Source organism: Erythrolamprus reginae, chromosome 13 (assembly GCF_031021105.1).
Source record: "Erythrolamprus reginae isolate rEryReg1 chromosome 13, rEryReg1.hap1, whole genome shotgun sequence".
Classification (NCBI taxonomy): Eukaryota; Metazoa; Chordata; class Lepidosauria; order Squamata; family Dipsadidae; genus Erythrolamprus; species Erythrolamprus reginae.
This window is the reverse complement of record NC_091962.1, coordinates 12,797,786-12,821,605: the sequence shown is the minus strand read 5'-3', so window position 1 is coordinate 12,821,605 and position 23,820 is coordinate 12,797,786. Positions and strand designations below refer to the sequence as shown.

General features: G+C 45.0%; 1 protein-coding gene across 1 annotated transcript; it reads right to left on the bottom strand.

The window, feature by feature from the left end:
* Nucleotides 1-4,236: 4,236 nt before the first annotated feature.
* Nucleotides 4,237-22,218, bottom strand: HCN3 (hyperpolarization activated cyclic nucleotide gated potassium channel 3). The gene is made up of 8 exons (XM_070766511.1): nt 21,929-22,218; nt 13,608-14,037; nt 11,735-11,896; nt 9,424-9,642; nt 8,002-8,148; nt 7,255-7,495; nt 5,778-5,942; nt 4,237-5,312 (listed from the first exon to the last, which is right to left on the bottom strand). Exons 1-8 carry the CDS (start codon nt 22,177-22,179, stop codon nt 4,237-4,239), a joined length of 2,691 nt encoding a protein of 896 aa, XP_070622612.1. The 5' UTR covers nt 22,180-22,218.
* Between the last annotated feature and the right edge of the window lie 1,602 nt (nt 22,219-23,820).

Genomic DNA, 23,820 nt, shown 5'->3' with positions numbered 1-23,820 from the left:
ATCGGTAACTCTGACTGGATCGGAAAGCAACATTGGTCACATCAACATTTGGCTGCTTGGGCAAGAGCCCACACGGGAACGCACATCACAAGCTACGGTTTCTGAGGACGGCTGGATGACGGAAGAGAAAGAGAGAGTGGGTGTTAGGTGGGTTTTTCCCCGAAGGAGTCGTTGACCCTGATCACGTTTAGGCACAAGGAGGGTGAATTAGATACTCTGCTACCGAATTGTAAGTCTTTGTGAAAAGCTCCCTCGGGGTAAAAACGGACGGGAATAAAACCCGGGATATCTCGCACTTCTTCCATGGCTCGCGGCATGAACCAACGGGCAGCCAAGGACCCCAAAAAACACTTCAAATAGCCAGGAACCTTGGCTTGAACTTCCAACATTCAGGGGTATAATTCAAAGGCCTCTCGCCTTGTTCCGTGAACTGTCATCCGAGATGAAAATAAATTGGCTGGATTCCAGGAGACCGTCGTCTTCCGCTGCAGGGTTAATTTAAGAATACGTGCTATAGTCTTTGGAATGATCAGAGGTGGGATCCACACTGGTTCGGACCAGTTTGATCGAACTGGTAGTAGCAACCTGCAGATGGGCCCGCCCACCTGCCCGGCCTCAATCCCATCCTATTTTGACACTGCACACCTCTATAGACAGAGTGCGTGAGCCGTATTGTTTGACGGCATGTTGTGAACGGCACATGTCAGCGAATTGCAGTCTTTTGTGACCCTGCACATATTTCCAGTGCTGGGCAGAGGGGTTGTTATACGAGGGCCGTCCAGAAAGTAATGCATCACAATTTTTTCCCCTTAGGCTACGGTAATGGTACGAATGCGAAACTCTAGATAGACATTCTTTGAATTGTGAGGAGTGCGTGTGTAAATTTTGCGTTTCTTCAGACAGCTGCAGCCATGTTTCGAAACGGCGTCTGTAAATGACGGACGTTACAAGCAGCATGTCGTCATTGAATTTCTCACTGTGGAGAAAGAAACTGTTGGGAACATTCACAAACGTTTGTGTGCAGTTTATGTAGAATCCATAGTTCCCTCTAAGCTGAGCAGTGAGCAATCGCTCACTTAAAAATCATCATCAACTCAGAGTTTTCCAAACCTGCCCAGAAGCCGAGAGGGAAAGAGTGAGAGGGAAGGAGAGAGAGAGGAAGAGAGGAAGAAGAGAGAGAAACAGATAGAAAAAGAGAGGAAGGAAAAGAGAAAGAAAAAGAATGGGAGTAAGGAAGAGAGAAAATCAAAATCTAGTTTGAAACTAGCTCAACTATTTAAGTGGCATTTTGATATTAATAGAGTTGCCCTATTATGAGCTCCCTGTTATAGACACACAGTACAGTATTTTATTTTGAAATTCTCTGAGGCAAAACAGGGTGGGGTTTTTATTTGTTTGTTTGTTTGTTTGTTTGTTTATTTATTTATTATTTCTGTGCCGCCCAGTCCCGAAGGGACTGCCGCTCAGACACTATACTTTTCCGCCCCCCCCAAAAAAAAATTAGAGGGAACACTGGTAGAATCTGCAGTCGACAGAAGTACGGTTAGTCGCTGGGCACCGAGGGTGAAGCCATTAGAAGATGGTTCGGCAGAGCTCCAAGGCTTCGTGACCAGAACAAGGAGTGGTATCGACAGGGCATACACGCCCTTGTTGGAGGAAGGCCATAGAACGGGGCGGAGATTACATGGGAAAATTAGGGAGTGTAGAAGAAACATCATTCTTTCTTGTGTGTAAGTTTCATGGTGCTCAATAAATAATTGTTGAAGGAAAAAAATGTGGTGCATTACTTCCTGGGCGACCCTCATAGTATGTGAAGCCCACCTCTGGGAATAATTCACACTCCTTGAACATTGCACTATGCCCGTAAACCTGACTTTGAAAGGAAACAGATTCTGCTCCACTCCTCGTGTTTTTACAAACTGAGTTTGCCAAGCATGGAGGTAAGTATAGTAAGAGGAATTTTGACGGCCTTGCACATTGGTGGAGTATTGTTTTGAACCCGGGACTGTGAGTCGTTTGCTGGAACGCACGGACCCGACTTACGACCGCAGCCAAGCCCCAAATCTCTCAGTTGTTGAGTGAGACGATTGTTAAGTGGGGTTTTGTCCCATTGAAGGTCACAAAAGGTGACCGCGGGACGCTGCAACCGTCATAAATGAGCCGGGGTGGCGCAGCAGGTAGAGTGCTGTACTGCAGGCCACTAAAGCTGACTGTAGATCTGAAGGTCAGCGGTTCAAATCTCATCACCGGCTCAAGGTTGACTCAGCCTTCCATCCTTCCGAGGTGGGTAAAATGAGGACCCGGATTGTGCTGGCTCTGTTTTTAAAAAGTGCTATTGCTAACATGTTGTAAGCCGCCCTGAATCTAAGGAGAAGGGCGGCATAAAAATTGAATGAATGAATGAATGAATGAATGAATGAATGAATAAATAAATAAATAAATAAATAGCATGGCCAAGGGTCAATGCTGCAATGGTCCTACATTGGATGGTCACCTTTTCTCCAGCGATGTCATGATTTTGAATGGTCAGTCGAGGACCGCCTGTACGCACAGGCTTACATTATTTTTAATAAGATTTTGGGCTATTTTTCTCTATTTTTCTCTGAAGGAGTTTTACTCTTACTTCCTACCCCTTAATTCCACCACTGGCCTTGAATGGCCGAACCAAGAATGCAAACTAAGTGCGCGACTCCAAAGGGCCTCTTACTATACTTCTAACCAGCTTTGATACTCCATAATGATGGCTAGTATTCTTCTCCAGTTTTTTTCCCCTCTCGTTTTTTGTTTTTTAAAGATAACCCTTCAGCGGGTGGAAACCTAGAACGACAGGTGAAAACCCACACGGTTTTCCAAAATTTTAGCAGGAAAATTGGCAAACGCTTTCAAGTAAGGTGTGTTACCTGAGCCCGGGGGATTATGGGAAATTGAAAGCTGGTCGGTATTTAGGGTTAGGTATTAGAGGACGTTTTAGTCTGGCTCAGTGCAAAAATCACACTTATGGCCACAGGCACTGGTATAATGCCCCAACGACAACACAAAGTGTCGTCATACAAGCTCCACCTTCAATTGTCCCGGCATATTAGGGTTACAGGTAATCCTCGACTTACGACCGGAATTGAACTCAGAATTTTGCGCTGCTAAGCGAGACAGTGGCTAAACGAGGTTTGCCCCCCACACTTCTATGACCTTCCTTGCTGCTGTCGCAAAGCGAGTCACTGCAGTGGTGGTTAGCCGGACGGTTGTTAAGCAAATCTGGCGGCTTCCCCATTGACTCTGCCGGACGGACGGTAGCAAAGGGGGATCGTGGAATGCTTCGGCCATCGCAAATACAAGTCAGTTACTAATTTGGATCGCATGACCACGGGGATGCTTAAAAGATCGTAAGTGGGGAAAACGGTCGTAAGTCATATTTTACAACGCCGTTGTAACTTTGAGTGATTGCTAAATGAATTGTCGTAAGTCGAGGACTAGCTGTGTCGGGGAAATTTAAAGTTTTTTTTTCTTTTGCCCTCCCTTGCAGTGGACAAAGATGCAGAAGGGTGGTTTCGGGATGGGGGCAAACGAAGTCCACATTCCCCTCCCTCTCAGGCGCGGAACCACGGTTTCTACAGTTACGCACATTCCCACAAAACATCTCGAGGTGGATATTGCAAAGGTTTTGGGGCGAGAAGAGTGGAGAGAGAGGTCACTACGTCGATTAGCTGGCCGTTAAAAAAAGACCCCTAAAGGCAGGAAAAAGGCAGGAAGGGGGGCACGAAATACACTCATTTCGGAGTGTTCGCTAAAGTTAACGGGGGTAGGCTGCTTCGGTGCGGTTGAAAACGGACGCACCGGAGATCAACTGGCTCAGGAATTCAGCTTCTCTTGCTAGGCCCGACTCATCATACAGTTGCGAAGGAGTTCGCCGTTTGACTTGACGCGTAGGTAGATGGGCCCCTCGGGAAAGGTTGTGACACACTTGTGAGCCGGTGTTACAAAGCCGATGATGGACACGTCGGTGTTTCCTTCCCCCGAGGGAGTCTGTTCTCTGAAGAAACCAACTTGGAGTCCGGCGGTGTTCGTTACTCCTCGTAGGATCTCCGTGCAGGAACAATACCTGGTCCCTCTCTAACAGTCTTCTGTCAGGCCCAGACCTCTGCCCTCGGGATTGCGCTGAGTCTCTCTTTCCTTGCCTCCCCAGCTCAGCCCCCAAGGCCCACCCACGAAAGGACTGGTAGCCCTGTGTTGACCCTGATTTCACATGTGAGATGGCAGCTTCGGTTTCCCAGTGTTGACGTCAGGACTGAATGCTACGGAACCCTTGCGGGATGAGGTGGTGCTGTGTCGCGGTGACTGGGGGGTTGTGGCCCCACTCGCTGACCGGCTGGACCCTGAAGGAGCCTGCTGGAAGGAACCAGATTGCCCAGTGGTTCCAGTGCTTAGTTTCCCTAGCAGACCGGGAACCGACGGGGAGGAACGGTACGTGACGTTCCTGGCTGATTTCCGCGCCTGCTGGGACGACCCCATGTCCGAAGGTTGGGTGAGCCGGTTTGGCAAGGAAGGTTGAGACACCGAAAGTGGCCGGACGTCCTGCGTAAGACGCCCTGCCGAAAGGCCCTGCGAGCTCCGATGTTTGACCATCTGCTGAGGCTGCAAGAACAGAGAAATATGGGACCCTGTGGCTCGAGAGAGACTGTAGTGCAGAGTTCGTCCTGGCGGGATGTTGGTGCTGTGCGCTGCCTGCTGCAAGAGAGAGGTGGAGACTGATGTACCCCGAGTTTCGGATAGCTGAGGCTGGCTCGTCCCAGGGACAGGGTCCCCCTTCTGAACGGGCCGCGAAAGGGCTTGTCCTTTGCCCGTCATACTTTCCAAGGGGAACACGCACTGAACCATGGGTGAACACGGCGATCCGGCTGCGGGCGTCTGCAGATGGGACTGTGCCCCTGAGGCAGGTGAACTGACGGAGGATGGCCGGGAGCCCCCCAGGCTGGGTTGGGAGCGGCGGGGATGGCGCAGGAGAGCAGCCGAGTCAGGGGAGAGCGGGCTGGAGATGGACGAAGGGGGAAGGAAGATGTGGGTGGCCAGGCTTTGCTGATGGGTCAGTGCGATGGCTACACTGGTGGTAGCGGCGGCAGTCTGGAGCGGCGCATGGACCAGGGGCTCCCAGATAAGTGGCTTGCCACTCAGTTCCCGACCGGCTGTCATGGGCTGGAGGTCCTGGATGTTGTGTGCCATGTCTTGGTCGTGTTTGACAATCTGCTGGATGATGTCATTGTTGACCGTGCTGGAACTGTGTTCCGCTCTCTTCCGCAAGAGGATGGAGTTCTTCTTTCCTGCAGGTGGAAGGAAGGAATAACAGGGTCAGAAACCCCACGGACATGCGGACAAAGCTTGGAGAATTTGCTTGATATGGAGGCGAACCACGGAGGTTGGCATGGCAAGGAAGAGGTGAAGGAAGAGGCAAAGGAGATAGCGAACCATATACCTCCCAACGACCAATAAGGGCCCACGGGATTGGCCTTCTCTTGGTCCCGTCAACCAAATAATGCCAATTGGTGGGGCCGCAGGGAAGGGCCTTCTCTGTGGTGCCCCCAGAGATCCGTACCCTACTCACCCTCTCGCTACCAGTGTGCCGTCCTGAACCGTACTAGAATCAACCCACTACTGATTCCCACCCCTGGGGTCCCCTTCAGTCCCCTTTCAATTGTTAGGACTTCACTGATTTTTTTTATGAGCCTCATGGGCCCAGCCAGACAACCGATGGGCCTAGTAGTCCTCTGTCCCTCCATCGCCCTCACCTATCCGGTCCAACCTATCCATGGCAACGGTTTCGAAGGCTCTCCGCATCATTGGATATTCCTCCAAGACTTCATTGAAGTTGTCCACAGAAAGGGAGTAGAGGCGGCAGTAGGTGTTGGCTCGGACGCTGGCCGTGCGCCGGCCCCGGGTCAAAAGGCAGATCTCTGCAGGGGGAGAAGCGGGAGGACAAGATGATGGGGGACTGGTCCCTCTTGACCTACGCTTAACCCAGTGTTTCTCAATTATTTCCTGTTGCGGCCCCCCAGGAAGAAGTAAACATTTCACACGCTCCCCAACTCTTTGCCGGATGATTGCTTGCAATATTAGGCATGTTTTCACCGAAAAAACTCAAGTGCCTCATCAGTGTGATTGGGGTGTAATGTGTTTAAGTGATGCCTTAATTTATTTGGCTACATGCTGTCTGCTACCAACATTTTTAGACACAGTAAACATACCGATCTTTCCTCCTCTCCCACCGTAGCCACAGTGAAGCCAAGTGTCTTAGCATTCAGGAGACTTACGTTTGTAACATTATCTCCGTCTCTCTCCTCCTTTCTTTTCATCCCTGTTAAATATTTTTCCAGGGTGTCTCTTAAGGATTTGTTATGTGCACTTCATATCACCTACTCTGTGCTGTGTGCTATTGTTTGATGCAACCCCCCCCTACTCCCTGCGGCAAAAAAAACATGTGGGGACGCGCCCTCCCTGGCGTAGCTCCGCGGCCCCCATGTGGGCCTGCCCCAGTATTTGAGAAATACTGGCTTAACCCATCCAATCTTAAACCCCTTAAACGAAGAGGTGGGGCCGAAAGGAAGAAAAACAATTGTTGACCTATTAAATCAATTTAATTTTTTTGACTTACATGCTGCCCAACCCCGTGGGACTCTGGGCGGCTTACAACAATAAAATAATACAATAATATAGTGAAATCAAATATAAAACAGTAAAAAGTGATAAAAACCCAATTAAACAAATCCATAAACACCCCTTAACTAAGCTACACAATCATACACACATACAAACCAGGACTAGAACTCATGATCTCCCGGAGATTGGCCCAAAGTTACCTAGCTGGCTTTCATGCCCAAGGCAGAACTAGGGCTCACTGTCTCCTAGTCATTAGTCCAAAGTTACCTAATAGACTTTTGTGCTTCAAGCTAGCACAAGTAGAACTAAAACTCACAGTCTCCTAGTGATTGTCCCAAATTTGCCTAGCTGGCTCTTGTGCATAAAGGGGGACTAGAACTCCCCTTCTCCTGGTGAATGGCCCAAATTCACCTAGCTTATTATTATTAATATTATTAATATTTATTATTTATTAGATTTGTATGCCGCCCCTCTCCAAAGACTCGGGGCGGCTAACAACAAGCTTACTTTTGTGCCCAAGGCAGAACTACAATTCACTGTCTCCTAGTGATTGGCTCAATCTCTCTCTCTCTCCCACTTACCTATCATCTCCCACAGAGAAAATCTTACCCCCAAAATAAGATCCGTCCGAAAGCTTCATTTCCTTTGAGCCCCGGGTCAGGATGCTAACCACGCCATGTTGTATGAAATACATCTTTTTCCCCACCGTTCCCTCTCGGATGATGAAGTCTGCCGGCTGGAAAACTTCAAAGCGCAATTTGGTCAGCATTGCCGTCACAAAGTTGGGATCAGCGTTGGCGAAGAGGGGCATGTTATCCACCAGATTCCGGCAGTTGAAATTGATGATCTCCTGAAGAGAGGGAGAGAGGGGGGGGGGGGGGAATCAAGAATTAGCAAAAGGAGAAAAGGCTTTTGATAGGAGTGAGTGGATGCTATAACTCCATCGAAATACACTTCCACTTACAACAGTTTGTTTAGCGACGGTTTGAAATGACAAAGGCACCGGAAATAAGTGACTTTCCACTTAACGACCATTACAGCATCCACATGGTCACGTGATCAGCCCAAAATGACTCATAGTTACGACAGTTACAGAGTCCTGAGGTCTTTTCACTTAACAGCTGTGTTCCTAACCTAACACCTGCAGGGATTCACTTAACAACTCGAGCCAGAAAGGTCTTAAAACCCGCTGTCTTGCTTAGCAAACAGAAATGTTGGGCTCAATTAATTTAATTTAATTAACTTCTAATTACAGACATGAGCCGAGGATTTCCATTAGCCTTAATTCCAACATTAGTGGAGTGGTTGTATAATTGCCTCTCCTTTGCATAATTGCCTCTCCTTTGTGGCTGGTACCTCTTTAAGGGGTTCGCTCAATTCTTCCAGGATATTGTCTTCGTCAAACATTTTCCCCTGGTATCGGTGTTCGTAATATTCATGGATCCGTTGACGTGTGTCTCCCGGTAACTTATGGAAGGACATATATTGTTCCACTTGCTTATACTAAAAAACAGAGGCAGAGAAATATTTTAAATTCAGACGGAAAAAAATGAAGAAACCCTACGAGATGAAGAAAATAATTAAGAAGATGCTAGAGCCGTAATGGCAAACCTATGGCATGAGTTCTCTCTGTGGGAACATGTGCCGTTGCCAAGCTCCTATTAATCCTGTTACTATTACTATTAGTCTTCTCATCGTTCCTACCACCCACCTACTCCCACTTATGACTCTAACTTGTTGCTTATATCCTTACGATTTATATCAATATTGTTTCCTGATTGCTTATATTTATCCTATGACAATCATTAAGTTGTTGTGGTTGGCTCTGGCCAAGCTCCTGCCCCAAGGACTGTGGATGTGGGGGAGACATCCACATGCTGCAGGCCTGTTTTGCCCCCGGTGGAATCTGCTGATGAAGGCTCCTCTGACCAAGAAGACATGAGTGACAGGGAGGAGGAGAGTGGGGCAGACAGCTCAGAAGGAGATCAATTATCTAGCTCCTCCTTGGATTCAGAACAAGAGTTAATGATACAGCCACGCATGCGGAGAGCGATGCATAGGCAACAACTGAGAGATTATTATCAAAGAAAATGAGGCCACCTGTGGCTGGGTGGGGCTGTGGTCATTAGTGAGGCTGCTATAAAGAGCAGCCTGTGGGTTTGGCCATTGTGGAGGATTATCTGATCGTTGTGTTTCGTGACTGCTTTACTGACTTGGACCTTTTGTGTGCTGATTTTCCCCCGCTTTGAAACTAAACCAGAGCAAAGTGTGTTTCACTTTGTGAAAGAAGAAGGACTGTGAATGACCTCACAGCTGCAAGCTAAGTATCACAGAACTGATAAGGGACTTGTACAAATTACCAGTTTGTTTGGAGACGAGTGCTCTTTGCTATACCAAAAGAGGGCTTGGGTTAAGGGACTTTTCGTTATAAAGAACATTGTTTTGAATTTTCAAACGTGTGTGTGTCTGAAATTTGTACCTGTGAATTTTTGGGAGGAGTCTACCAGAGAGCCCGACAGAACATAAGTGTTGTATCTTTTTTTTTTCCTTTTGGATTTTAATCTTTTGAATAAAATAAAAAGTGAAGCCAAAGTTTTGGGAAACCTTTCCCTTTCACCTCTATCCTGGAGAGAGGAGCCGGCAGAGGCAAGACCCAGGATATGGCAACAATGCCATATTTGTTGTGAGCCGCCCTGAGTCCCCAGAGAGGGGCGGCATACAAATCTAATAAATTATTATTAATTATTATTAATGCGGTGGAAAAAAAAATCTTCTCACCTTCTCCTGGTATTGGCGCCGAGAGGAATCCAGCGACTGGATGAGGGCAGTGGCGTGGCCGATGAACATGGCGTAGCAGGTGGCGCCCACAATCATGCTCAACATCGTGAGCCACACGTCGGTCATGCCCTCAGGCGCCTGCTGCCCGTAGCCGATGCACAACATGTGACTCATCGCTTTGAACAAGGCGTGCGAATATTGCTTTCCCCAAGAATCGTTCTGAAGGGAAGGCAGAAAAAAGAGCGAAACTCACCGGTGAGGTTATTTATTTATTTATTTTTTAATTTTTTAATTTTATTTTAAAAAATTTTTTACATACAAGACAAAAGAAAAATCATACATAAAAAAATATATATACAACATTTGGGAAATGAGAGTTTCCCCACTTTTTTTGTTTTTTTGGATATTTGATCAGAGAATTACACTTCTTTTACATAATATTAATTTTTGAATTCTTTTATTTGATGTGTTGCTTTGCATAAATTTTTATTTCTTTCTTTCTTTTAGCCAATCATAAAATTTTGCCCATGTTTTATAGTAATCTGATTCTTCTTTTCCCTCTAATCTTTTGGATAGCCTGTCCATCTCCGCACAGTCTAGTATTTTTTTAATTATTATGTTTTCTTCCGGTATTTTATCTGTTTTCCACTTTGGGGCATATACTATTCTGGCAGCTGTTAGTATATGTATAACTAGGTATCTTCCCTCTTTTTCTATTTTTTAATTAAAAATACCCAATAAATATGATTCTGGGTTTTTCCCGATTTCTTCATTTGCTATTTCTTTTAACCAATTTGCTATTTTATTCCAAAACTTTTTTGTCAGTGTGCATGTCCACCATTGATGGTAGAACGTGCCTCTTTCTTTTTTACACTTCCAACATATTGGAGAGGTTTTTGGGAACATTTTTGCTAGTCTTTCTGGAGATAGGTGCCACCTGTAGAACATTCTGTAGAACCGCATTCGAGGGTTGTTTTTTTTAGAGATCTTCAGTATTTTCCCAGACAACCTTGGTGTCTCGGTATCTTTCGAACTTGGCAACTTTTAAGAGTTGTGGACTTCAACACCCCCAGCCAGGATACTTCAAGAAGTGTGGACTTCAAATTTCCAGAATCCCCCAACCAAAAATTCCTAGAATCCACCCCCCCCCCCGAACCCTCTGTTGGAAGGGCATTCTAAGAGTTGAAGTCCATGCCTCTTAAATTAAGCTGACTGGGGAATTCTGGGAGGTGATGTCCAAGTTTGGAAAAACACCAGGTTGGGATAAATAGAAACTCTTGAATCCACATTATTTGGGTAGAAATTTTAGAACTAGAAAGTTTAGAACTAAGACGCCTTAAACAAGATCTAAGTATTGCCCACAAGATCATATGCTGCAACGTCCTGCCTTTTGGCAACTACTTCAGCTTCAACCACAACAACACAAGAGCACACAACAGATTTAAACTTCATATTAACCGCTCCAAACTTGACTGTAAAAAATATGACTTCAGTAACCGAGTTGTCGAAGCGTGGAACTCATTACCGGACTCCATAGTGTCATCCCCAAACCCCCAATACTTTACCCTTAGATTATCTACGGTTGACCTCTCCAGATTCCTAAGAGGTCAGTAAGGGGCGAGTACAAGTGCACTAGAGTGCCTTCCATCCCCTGTCCTATTGCTCTCCTATATCTCCTACACCTTTCTTCCATTCCTATATCTCTTCTTCTATTCTTTCATTGATATGTTCTACCGTATTACTATATCTTCTTTTCTATTCTTTCTTAGATATGTTTTATTATGAGTATCTCCTCTATAACCTTCATCATGTATTTTACTATGTGTATATAGATATATACCCACTAAAACCCTCATTGTGTATTGGACAAAATAAATAAATAAATAAAAATAAATAAATAAAGTAGATGAACTAATGGAACTCTATTATTATAGGGTTAATAGGGATAATTTATTACAATGGGAATTTGAACGCCTGATACAGTATTTCCCCTCTCTCTCTTCTCCTCTCCTTCGTTCTCTCTTCCTTCCTCCCTCCCTCCCTCTTTTTTCATACAAATTCCCACCCTCCCTCTCCCTTCATCTTCCTTCCTTCCTCTCTCTCTTTTCCTCTTTTTCCCTCCCTCCCTCCACCCCTCCCTCTGTACGAAAGAGACAGGAAAACGTTGAGTTTCTTCCTTCCCCAGTTCCGTCTTTCGGTGTGAAGCTGTTTTTTTTCACAACTGCTGTCTCTCCGATGTGCTTTGCAGCATTATCGGACTCTCTCCTACTCACCCTGGCCTATTTTTGTCCAACAGGTGTAGCAAACTTACCACCATATGGTTGATGGAGACCCAACAATCTTCTGGGAAGTCTTGCAACATGGGAACCAAGAATTGCAAGCAACCGTCCCAGTGGCACAGGAGAAGCATCATCCCGATGAGATTGAAGATCCGCACGACCGCACTAGCCAGGTCATAGGTCATGTGGAAAATCTGGGAAGGCAGTAAGATGGTCAAACCCGGGTTTCTGTGATTAACATTCACGTTCTTATTTTTTTTTAATCCCTTATCTTTCACTGTGTTCCATATTTTTAATCCTCTACCCTCCCAAAAAGTTTTTTCCCCCTAACCCTAAAGAGGGGATAAAATAAGGTGCTGAAACTGACCAGACTAAGGATGCTAGCCAGATGAATACCTGGTGGGCAGATTTCTCCCCCATTTTCCCAAAACTAAGGTGCATCTTATACTCCGCTGTGTCTTATACTCCGAAAAATAGGGTACTTAGTGATGGAAATTCAGTTGTTGGCCAATGACCAACTAATAACCACAATGGATCACTGTACCAATCGCATGTTTCCTATTTTTTTTAAAAAGGAATGTTGCTTTTTAATGGGAGTACTAATATATTTTATTTATTATTAGTTCTTGTGTTTTAGCTAAGTGTGTGTATTGCCTACTGTCTGACTTTGCTAGTTGTATATGGCTTTCTGTTGTGCCCTTTGTTAAAAGGGCATTATAAAGAAACATTTATTATTATTATTATTATTATTATTATTATTATTATTATTATTATCATCATCATCGTTATCATTATTATCATTATTGTCATTGTCATTATCATTATCATTATCATTATCATTATTATTATTATAGAAACACAGAAACATAGAAGATTGACGGCAGAAAAAGACCTCCTGGTCCATCTAGTCTGCCCTTATGCTATTTCTTGTACTTTGTCTTAGGATGGATCTATGTTTATCCCAGGCAGGTTTAAATTCAGTGACTGTGGATTGACCGACCACGTCTGCTGGAAGTTTGTTCCAAGCATCTACTACTCTTTCAGTAAAATTATATTTTCTCACGTTACTTCTAATCCTTTCCCCAACTAACCTCAGATGGTGCCCCCTTGTTCTTGTGGGGTTTTTTTTATTATTGTTGTTGTTGTTGTTATAGAAACATAGAAGACTGACGGCAGAAAAAGACCTCATGGTCCATCTAGTCTGCTATTTCTTATATTTTATGTTAGGATGGATGTGTGTTTACCCCAGGCATGTTTAAATTCAGTTACTACTCTTTCAGTAAAATAATATTTTCTCATGTTACTTCTAATCTTTCCCCCAACTAACCTCAGAGATGGTGCCCCCTTGTTCTTGTATTATTATTATTATTATTATTATTATTATTATTATTATTATTATTTATTGGATTTGTATGCCGCCCCTCTCCGCAGACTATTATTATTATTATTATTATTATTATTATTATTATTATTATTATTATTTGGTGGATTTGTATGCCGCCCCTCTCCGCAGACTATTATTATTATTATTATTATTATTATTATTATTATTATTATTATTATTATTTATTGGATTTGTATGCCGCCCCTCTCCGCAGACTATTATTATTATTATTATTATTATTATTATTATTATTATTATTATTATTATTTGGTGGATTTGTATGCCGCCCCTCTCCGCAGACTATTATTATTATTATTATTATTATTATTATTATTATTATTATTATTTAGTGGATTTGTATGCCGCCCCTCTCCGCAGACTATTATTATTATTATTATTATTATTATTATTATTATTATTATTATTATTTATTGGATTTGTATGCCGCCCCTCTCCGCAGACTATTATTATTATTATTATTATTTATTTATTTATTTATTTATTTATTTATTGCGTCTTACCTCTTCCCATTGGTGAATATAACGGATCAGGCGAGAGAGACGGAGAAGACGAAGCAAGCTAAGGATTTTTGTGAAACGGACGATACGTAGGGCCCGGGCTGTTTTATACACTTCGGAATCTACTTGAGTCTCCAAATCTACAACGAGGAAGATGTAATCGACCGGGATGGAAGAAATGAAATCCACCAGAAACCAGCTCCTGAGGTACTTCATCTTTATGGTATGGGGATCCAAAATGATCTCGGTGTTGTCTTCCACTACGATCCCCGTCCGAAAGTTCAACACCAAGTCAGCCAGGAAGAACGTGTCGGAGAGGACGTTGAAGACGATCCAAGGAGGCGTGTTTTCGTCCTTGAAGAAAGTGATCCCCACAGGCAGGATGATCAAGTTCCCAACCATCAAGAGCAACATGATCAAGTCCCAGTAAAACCTGGAAGGAAAGAAACGGGCAGAACTGGTCAGAATGACCTGAACGAGAACTGCAAACTGGGTTTGCTATCAGCTAGAATAGAAAAATGAATAGAATAGAATAGAATAGAATAGAATTTTATTGGCCAAGTGTGATTGGACACACAAGGAATTTGTCTTTGGTGCAGATGCTCTCAGTGTGCATAAAAGAAAAGTGACATTGGCGGGCCCCATGGGAGGAGCCTTCTCTGTGGCAGCCCCGGCCCTCTGGAACCAACTCCCCCCGGAGATCAGAACTGCCCCCACCCTCCCTGTCTTTCGCAAACTACTCAAGACTCATTTATGCCACCAGGCATGGGGGAGTTAAGATATTCCTTCCCCCTAGGCCATTACAAGTTATGCATGGTATGTTTGTGTGTATGTTTGGTTTTATTATAAGGGTTTTGAGTTGTTTTATTAATTGGATTTCTACATGCTGTTTTTATCCTTGTTGTTAGCCGCCCCGAGTCTGCGGAGAAGGGCGGCATACAAATCCAATAAATAATAATAATAATTTGTCAAGGATCATGAGGTACGACACTTAAGGATTGTCATAGGGGTCAAATAAGCAACGAAGAAACAATATTAATAAAAATCTTAGGATACAAGCAACAAGTTACAGTCATAAGTGGGAGGAAATGGGTGATAGGAATGATGAGAAGAAAAAAACCTAGTAGTAATAGTAGTGCAGACTTATTAAAAAGTTTGAGGGAATTATTTGTTTAGCAGAGTGAGGGCGTTCGGGGAAAAACTGTTCTTGTGTCTAGTTGTCTTGATGTGCAGTGACATTTTGAGGATCGGAGTTGAAGCAGTTTGTGTCCAGGATGCGAGGAGTCAGTAAATATTTTCACGGCTCTCTTTTTGACTCGTGCAGTATACAGGTCTGCAATGGAAGGCAGGCGGGCAGGAATTGTTTTTTCGGCAGTTCAGATATGAATCCAGGAGAAAGAAAATAAAGCTGCTTTTCTTTGCTCGCTGAACAAAAACGAACGCAAAAGCGATCGAAACGAAAAGAGAAATGAAGACGGGATCGAGACCGAGCTCAAAAGCTTATTGCACTGAGTGTTGATTATCCAATAAAGATCATGATGTAATCCACTGGTTTAATCATACACCTCGAGTCCTAAAGACCAAAAATCTCTCCCTGATTCCTGCCAAGCCATCTGTCCCTGATCAACGTACAAGTCGAGGAACATATGGAGAGATTTGAGCAAAGGATTCTGGGAGCCCACCCAACTATTTTAGCTTCTTATAGGGCAGCAAACCTTTCTCCCATCCAATCTATATTTTTCTGTTGCTTCAGATGAGATTTCTGTGTGTGTGTGTATAAAGTTTTATTGTTTTTCCACACCCTAAAGAGATTCAAATTCACACACCTCAAAGTAGAATACAATACAATGTATTATTATTATTTATTATTATTATTATTATTTATTGGATTTGTATGCCGCCCCTCTCCGCAGACTGATAAAAAACAGCATGTAACAATCCAATTAATAAAACAACTAAAAACCCTTATTATAAAAAACCAAACATACACACAAACATACCATGCATAACTTGTAATGGCCTAGGGGGAAGGAATATCTTAACTCCCCCATGCCTGGCGATAAAGGTGGGTCTTGAGTAATTTGCGAAAGACAATATAATACCATATGCCAAATTCTTAATCCAAATTTCCTAATTATTTATCCAATTTATTCTGTCACATATCCATCCTGTGCTATCTCCTTTTGTAATCCTGTCGTCCGAATTTCAGATATTCTCCTTCGCCCTGATTTGAATTCAAAGTGCTATTAGCTGTCTCTATTTCTCGTGGCTATTTGCTGTTTATCTACCGAAACTGTGCCGTCGTGCTACAATCCATTTCTTATGTATTCTTAAACTCATTCTTACTTTTTAAAATCCTCATTTTATCGTAGCTGCCCTACCTGGATGAGATTTCTAGCCCAACCTTAACCTTGCCTTTTGATTTTAAAATGCCATAGTAAGACCACACTTGGAATATTGCATTCAGTTTTGGTCACCATAAAAAAAAAGATGCTGGAAAGGGTGCAGAGAAGAGCAACAAAGAGGACTAGGGGACTGGAGGCTAAAACATATGAGGAACGGTTGCAGGAACTGGGTTTATATCTAGTTTAATGAAAAGAAGGACCAGGGGAGACAAGATAGCAGCCTTCCAATATCTCAGGGGTTGCCACAAAGAAGAGGGAGTCAAGCTATTCTCCAAAGCACCTGAGGGTAGAACAAGAAGCAACGGGTGGAAACTAAACAAGGAGAGAAGCAACTTAGAACTAAAGAGAAATTTCCAGACTGTTAGAACAATTAATCCATGGAACAGCCTGCCACCAGACATTGTGAATGCTCCAACACTGAAAGTTTTAAAGAAGAGATTGGACATGCATTGGTCTGAAGTGTGGTGTAGGATTTCCCACCTAAGCCGGGGGTTGGACTAGAAGACCTCCAAGGTCCCTTTCAATTCTGTTGTTCTGTTATTCCGATTTGATGGGTTTTCAGCTCCCCAGGTTTAACCCCTAGAATTGCTCGCCCATATTTGGAGAAAGAATTAAGTTTGGGGCCAGTAACATCACCGGCCGTTGTCTACAAAGTGCACAGATATCTGAAAAGGGAGGAAATATAAGTTACTAGAAGTAGAAAAGCTGAACGTAATTGATTACGTTCAAGGAAAAACAGTACAAGATAGAAACATAGAAGACTGACGGCAGAAAAAGACCCCATGATCCATCTACTCTGCCCTTATACTATTTCCTGTATTTTTATCTTAGGATGGATATATAAGATGTTTTGCAGGCGTCACCTGTCGCCGGAAATATTATCTAAAGTGTTCCCAAAAGTTTCTCCGATATGCTGGAAATGCAAAAACAGAAAAAGGTACATTCTACCATCAACGGTGGACTTGTCCAGAGGCTAAAAATTACTGGAACAAGGTGGCAGATGGGTTGAAAGAAATAACAAAGGAAGAACTGGAAAAAAAACAACCCCAGAATTATATTTATTGAGTATTCTTAATAAAAAAAATTTAAAAAGAAGTAAGATATTTGGTCATCCATATTTTGACAGCCGCAAGGATAGTTTGCGCTCAACAATGGAAGTCTGATAAAATACTGGAAGAAGGCTTGATGATTAAAAAAGATGTTAGATTGTGCAGAGACGGACACGCTGTCGAAAAAACTACAAGGGAAAGAAGATTTTCACTACTACTGCCCTAGGAAGATGGTTAACGTTGCAGGGAAATTTTTTTCCTGTTTTCTTTTCAAACAGAGCATTGTTTGAGGGCTTCGGCAAACAGGTGGTTGTCGATTTGTAACCATGTGCCCTCTTTGGCACATTTCCCAGTTGTACAGCTGTGTTTTGGATCGACTCCAGATGTGGAACAGGTCCATCTGTCGGTGGCATCTTCGCTATCGGAACCACAGAACTGCCAGCTCTTTAGGGTTCGGCGAGAACCCCAAGAAGGCAGATCAACGATGTACTGTGTGCGGGTTGTGTTTTTTTTTTTTTGAAGTAGTACAGATTTGTTTTGCAAATAGAAGACCGGCATTAATTCCGGTGCCAAATTCAGCACGGAACAAATTTGGCTTCTAAGCCACCAACATTCCTGGCGTCAGGCTTTGCTTGCATGGGGAAAGCCCAAAACTACATTTTTCTGTATTTCTCTTTTTATTTTTATTTCTCCCTCCCTCCCTCCATTGGCTTAATGCACGCAACAGATTCAAACTTAATGCGAACAGCTCCAAACTTGACTGTAAAAAATATGATTTCAACAATCGAGTTGTCGAAGCGTGGAACTCATTACCGGACTCAATAGTGTCAACCCATAACCCCCAACATTTCTCCCTTAGACTCTCCACGATTGACCTCTCCAGGTTCCTAAGAGGCCACTAAGGGGCGTACATAAGTGCACTGGTGTGCCTTTCGTCCCCTGTCCAATTGTCTTTCCTTTCTCTCACTTATCATATATACTTTCTTTCATATATCCTCTCCTCTAAGTTCACTTTTACCCTTATATATATTACCACATGTCTATTTTTCTTCCTATGTATTTGTGTATTGGACAAATGAATAAAATAAAAATTTAAAAATAAAATAAAAATAAATATTTCTTAAGAAATTTCAAAATCAAAATCTTAAAGGTAGAAAAAGAGAATTAATCTAAATTCCTTCCTTCCTTCTCTCTCTCCCTCCCTCTCCCTCTTCTCCCTCCATCTCCTCTCCTCCCTCTCCTCCCTCTTCTCTCTCTCCTTCCTCCCTTCTTCCCTTCCTTCCTTTCTCTCCCTTTCTTCGTCCCCCTCTTCTCTTCTCCCTCCCTCTTCTCTCTCTCTCTCACTCTCTCCCTCTTTCTTTCTTTCTCTTTCTCTCTTTCCCTCCCTCCTTCCTTCTCTCCTCTCCTTCTTCCCTCTTCCCTCTCTTCTTTCTTTCTTTCCTTCCTTCATTCTCTATCCTTCCTCCCTCCCTCTTCTCTTTCTTTCTTTCTCTTTCTCTCTTTCCCTCCCTCCTTCCTTCTCTCCTCTCCTTCTTCCCTCTTCTCTCTCTTCTTTCTTTCTTTCCTTCCTTCCTTTTCTATCCTTCCTCCCTCCCTCTTCTCTCTCTCTCTCTTTCTTTCTTTCTCTCTCTCTTTCCCTCCCTCCTTCCTTCTCTCCTCTTCTTCCCTCTTCTCTCTCTTCTTTCTTTCCTTCCTTCTCTATCCTTCCTCCCTCCCTCCCTCCCTCTTCTCTCTCTCTTTCTTTCTCTCTTTCCCTCCCTCCTTCCTTCTCTCCTCTCCTTCTTCCCTCTTCTCTCTCTTCTTTCTTTCCTTCCTTCCTTCTCTATCCTTCCTCCCTCCCTCTTCTCTCTCTCTCTCTCTCTTTCTCTCTTTCCCTCCCTCCTTCCTTCTCTCCTCTTCTTCTTCCCTCTTCTCTCTCTTCTTTCTTTCCTTCCTTCCTTCTCTATCCTTCCTCCCTCCCTCTTCTCTCTCTCTCTCTTTCTTTCTCTCTTTCCCTCCCTCCTTCCTTCTCTCCTCTCCTTCTTCCCTCTTCTCTCTCTTCTTTCCTTCCTTCCTTCTCTATCCTTCCCTCCCTCCCTCTTCTTTCTGTGATTCACTTAACAACCATGGAAGAAAGGCCATAGACCAACTGCAGCTTACTTAAAAATCACCTATCTTAGCGGCAGAAATTTTGGTCCCCAATTGAAGTCGTAGGCCTAGAACTACCTGTACAGGAGAGACAGGAAGGAGAAAGATGACCTCCTAATACTGGTGGTGATGATGACACCTTCCATATCCCACCTGCTCAGCCAGACCTCTGCCCCAAAGACAATCCACAAACCCAAGTGAACAATTGCCCCCAGACCCTGCACCAGAGACTCATGCCAAAAGAGAGGAAGAGGAAGATAGGAAGGAGAAAGAGGGCTGTTTAACTTTCCCTTGAATATACTTTTCAAACAAATATTCCTGGTGGCTCTTCCGACTTGCCCGAGCTGTGACCCATGGGAATTGTAGTGCATCCAGTAAGGAGGTTGCAGGGAGGGGGAGAGGGGGAGAGGGAGAGAGGGAGAGAGAGAGAGAGAGAGAGAGAGAGAGAGAGAGAGAGAGAGAGAGAACCACTCCACTTTATAAGGCCACACTTGGAATCCTGCATTCAGTTTTGGTCACCACGATGCAAAAAGGATGTGGAGACTCTAGAAAAAGTGCAGAGAAGAGCAACAAAGAGGACTAGGGACCTGGAGGCTAAAACATATGAAGAACGGTTGCAGGAACTGGGTTTATGTCTAGTTTAATGAAGGACCAGGGGAGACAGGATAGCAGTCTTCCACTATCTCAGGGGTTGCCCCAAAGAAGAAGGAATCAAGCGATTCTCCAAAGCACCTGAGGATAGAACAAGAAGCAATGGGTGGAAAATAAACAAGGAGAGAAGAACTTTCCTAACAGTCAGAACAATTGATCCGTGGAACAGCTTGCCTCCAGAAGTTGTGAATGCTCCAACACTGGAAGTTTTTAAGAAGATGTTGGATAACCATCTGTCTGAAGTAGTGTAGGGTTTTCTGCCTAAGCAGGGGTTTGTTATTCTGAATTGTCAAAGCGTGGAACTCATTACCGGACTCAATTGTGTCAACCCCTAACCCCCAACATTTCTCCCTTAGACTCTCCACGATTGACCTCTCCAGGTTCCTGAATGAAAGGAAGAACTTGGGGTTGACTTGATATGGTATTTGTCTTCCAATATCTCAGGGGTTGCCCCAAAGAAGTCAAGGGAGACAATCTATTCTCCAAAACACCTGAGGGTAGAACAAGAAGCATTGGGTGGAAACTAGCCAAGGAGAGAAGCAACTTAGAACTAAGGAGAAATTTCCTGAGGGTGAGAAGAATTCATTGGATGGAATGATTTGCTTCCAGAAATTGTGAATGCTCCAACACTGGAAGTTTTTAAGAAGAAGTTGGATAACTTTTCTGGTAATCTCACACTACTAATCAAAGCATACAAAACTTTTGCCAGACCAACCTTTGAATACAGCTCATCTGTCTGGAACCCACACCGCATTTCAGACTCTAGAAAACATCCAGAGATACTTTACCAGAAGAGCCCTCCTCCACTCGCAACAGAATACCCTATGCAACCAGACTTACAATCCTAGGTTTAGAAAGCTTAGAACTACGTCACTTTAAACATGACCTAAGCATAGCCCACAAAATCATCTGCTACCACGTCCTTCCTGTCAACGACTATTTCAGCTCCAACCCCAACAACACACGAGCACACAACAGATACAAACTTAAAGTAAACGGCTCCAAACACGACTGCAGGAAATATGACTTTAGTAACCGAGTAGTTGATGCATGGAACTCACTACCTGACTCTGTAGTATCATCACCTAACCCCCAAAACTTTACCCTTAGACTGTCCACTGTTGACCTCTCCTGATTCCTAAGAGGTCGGCAAGGGGTGTGCATTGTTCTACCTTCTATCCCCTGTCCTAATGTTTCTCTTTTACTAGTATCATGTATGTAATTATTATTATATCTTTGTATATCACCAATACGTACCTACCTGACTGACTGAGTAAATAACCAACCAGCCAACCAACCAACTGTTTGTCTGAAGTGGTGTAGGGTTCCCTGCCCAAGCAGGGGGTTGGATTAGAAGACCTCCAAAGGCCCCATCCAAACTTGGACAGTTGGAGATTGGACAATCATTTGTCCGAAGCAGCCCAGCAGGTCAGGTCAGACAAGAACAGGTGTAGGCAAAGTTGGCTCTTCTATGACATGTGGAACTTCAACTCCCAGAATTCCTGAGCTGTCATAATAGGCTCAGGAATTCTGGGAGTTGAAGTCCACAAGTCATAGAAGAGCCAACTTGGCCTACCCCTGTCCTAGTCTGACCCCCCCTACTCAAGCACAAGGGTCGGCAAAGATGGCTCTTCTATGACCTGTAGACTTCAACTCCCAGAATTCCTGAGCCAATCATGCTAGCCCAGGGATTCTGGGAGTCGAAGTCCACAAGTCATAGAAGAGCCAACCTTGCCTACCCCTGTCCTAGTCTGACCCCCCCTACTCAAGCACAAGGGTCGGCAAAGATGGCTCTTCTATGACCTGTAGACTTCAACTCCCAGAATTCCTGAGCCAATCATGCTAGCCCAGGGATTCTGGGAGTCGAGGTCCACAAGTCATAGAAGTGCCAACCTTGCCTACCCCTGGACTAGAAGACCTCCAACGGCCCCTTCCGACTCCCCTTAGTTCGATTCTAGCCCCTTCAAGAAAGAACTTTCAGCACCACGGACAGCACCGCCGTCCTTTGGCGCCCGGCTAAAAAGCCTTGCAGCCCGGCGGGTCCGTCCATCCCGGGGCGGGGAGTGGCCCATGGGCCGTGGAGTCCCCCTACCTGAAGTCGCTGTAGGGGTGGATGATCCAGAAGCCCGCCGTCTTGACCCGCTGCTGCTCCATCTCCACCGCCTTGTGGCTGCCGAACATGCGGAGGGAGAACTTGTTGACGGCCGGCTGGAGCAAAGCGCCCAGCTGGCGTTGGACGAAGGTGCCGCCGGGGTCATCGGAGCCCGAGGCGGCTGCGGCGGCCGCCGCGGCCGAAGCCAGGTCGGCGGCCACGATCTGCTCGGCCACGCTGGCCGTCGCCATCTCTCGGCCCTTGGAGGAGCCTTGGCGGGTGGGCGGCTGCGAGGAAGAGGTGGAGGAGGAAGGGGCGTCGCTGGGCAGCGGAGCTCCGGCTTGGCCATCCTGCATCGGGGGAGCGGCCGCCTTGGAGCCCGGGACCCCCGGAGCCTCCGGGCTCGGGCCGGCCGAGGGAGAGCCGTCCATGCTGCGCTCCAGAGGGCCCTTCAAACGCCCTTGCCCGGCCGAGGCTTCTTCCTTGGCATCCCGCGCGGGGGAGACCCCTGCCCGGGAAGGGCGCGGCGGCGGCTCAAGGAGCTCATCGCCCACCGCAGGGCTGGCCCACCTCTGGAGGAACCCACCGGGCGAGAGCAGCCCTTGCCCACGCGCGACGGGCAGGCAGGCGCCGCCTAGTGGGTCAGCCTCCCCCCCAGTGCCCACCCCGGCCTTTGGGACCCGAGCGGGGAGGGCCGGGAGGCTGGAGGGGAGGCGGAGGGAAGCGGTGACGGAAGAAGGCTCTGGGCGTCTCTCTTGGGTTGAGTCGGGCGCGTTGCCTTCCTGCCTTTCTTTCCTTCCTTCTTTCCTTCCTTTCCTTCTTTCCTTCCTTCTTTCCTTCCTTCCTTATTTAGTTAGTTAGTTAGTTAGTCCAATACACAATAATATACAATGAAGCTTATAGAGATATAGTAGAGAAGATGTATGAGATATAGGAGAAAATATAGGACAGGAGACGGAAGGCACTCTAGGGCGCTTATGCACGCCCCTTAATCCTGTCCCTTCCTAAGTCCTGTCCCTTCCCTTCCCCATCTGTCTATCCATCTATCTATCTATCTATCTGTCTGTCTGTCTGTCTGTCTGTCTGTCTGTCTGTCCGTCCGTCCGTCCGTCCGTCCGTCCGTCCGTCCGTCCATCCATCCATCCATCCATCTATCTATCTATCGAAAATTTCCATCCTTCCTCAGTCATGTCCCTTCCCTTCTTTTTCCTTCCCACCCTCCTTTCCATTTTCCATCCATCCCCTTTCTTCTTGCCTTCTCCTCGTTGTCCCATCCATCCATCTTTCCTTTGTACATGAACATTTCCTTTCCATCTTCCTTCCTTCCTTCCTTCCTTCCTTCCTTCCATCCTTCCTTCCGTCCGTCCTTCCTTCCTTCCTTCCTTCCTTCTTCCTCTATTTATATTTTATTATTTAATTTATTATTTTATTTTATTATATTATTTATTTCATTCTTATGCCGCCCAACTCCCGGAGGGCTCTGGGCAGCTTACAACAAAGAAGCAAGATCTAAAAAGAACAATTTTAAAAAGACAGTTTAAAACCCATGAATAAAATCACGCATATCTTTGGTGCCGGACTTAAGCGATGTAACGTTGGTCTTTACAGCTTTCCAGAAGGCCAGTAGGGGGGGGCAGTATGCAGCTCAGGAGATAGCTGGTTCCAGAGAGGTGGTGCCGCCACAGAGAAGGCCCTCCCCCGTGGCCCCGCCAGCCAACACTGCTTTCCACTTCCTCACCATATTTCTTTTAATATCCCTCCTTTTCCTTCTCATTTTCCACCCAGGTCTTTCCCCTTTATCCCCCTTCTTTTTCGTCCATTCTGCTAAGCTCAAATTGGAAGGGACTTTGTAGATCTTCTAGTCCATCCCCCTGCTCAAACAAGAAACCCTC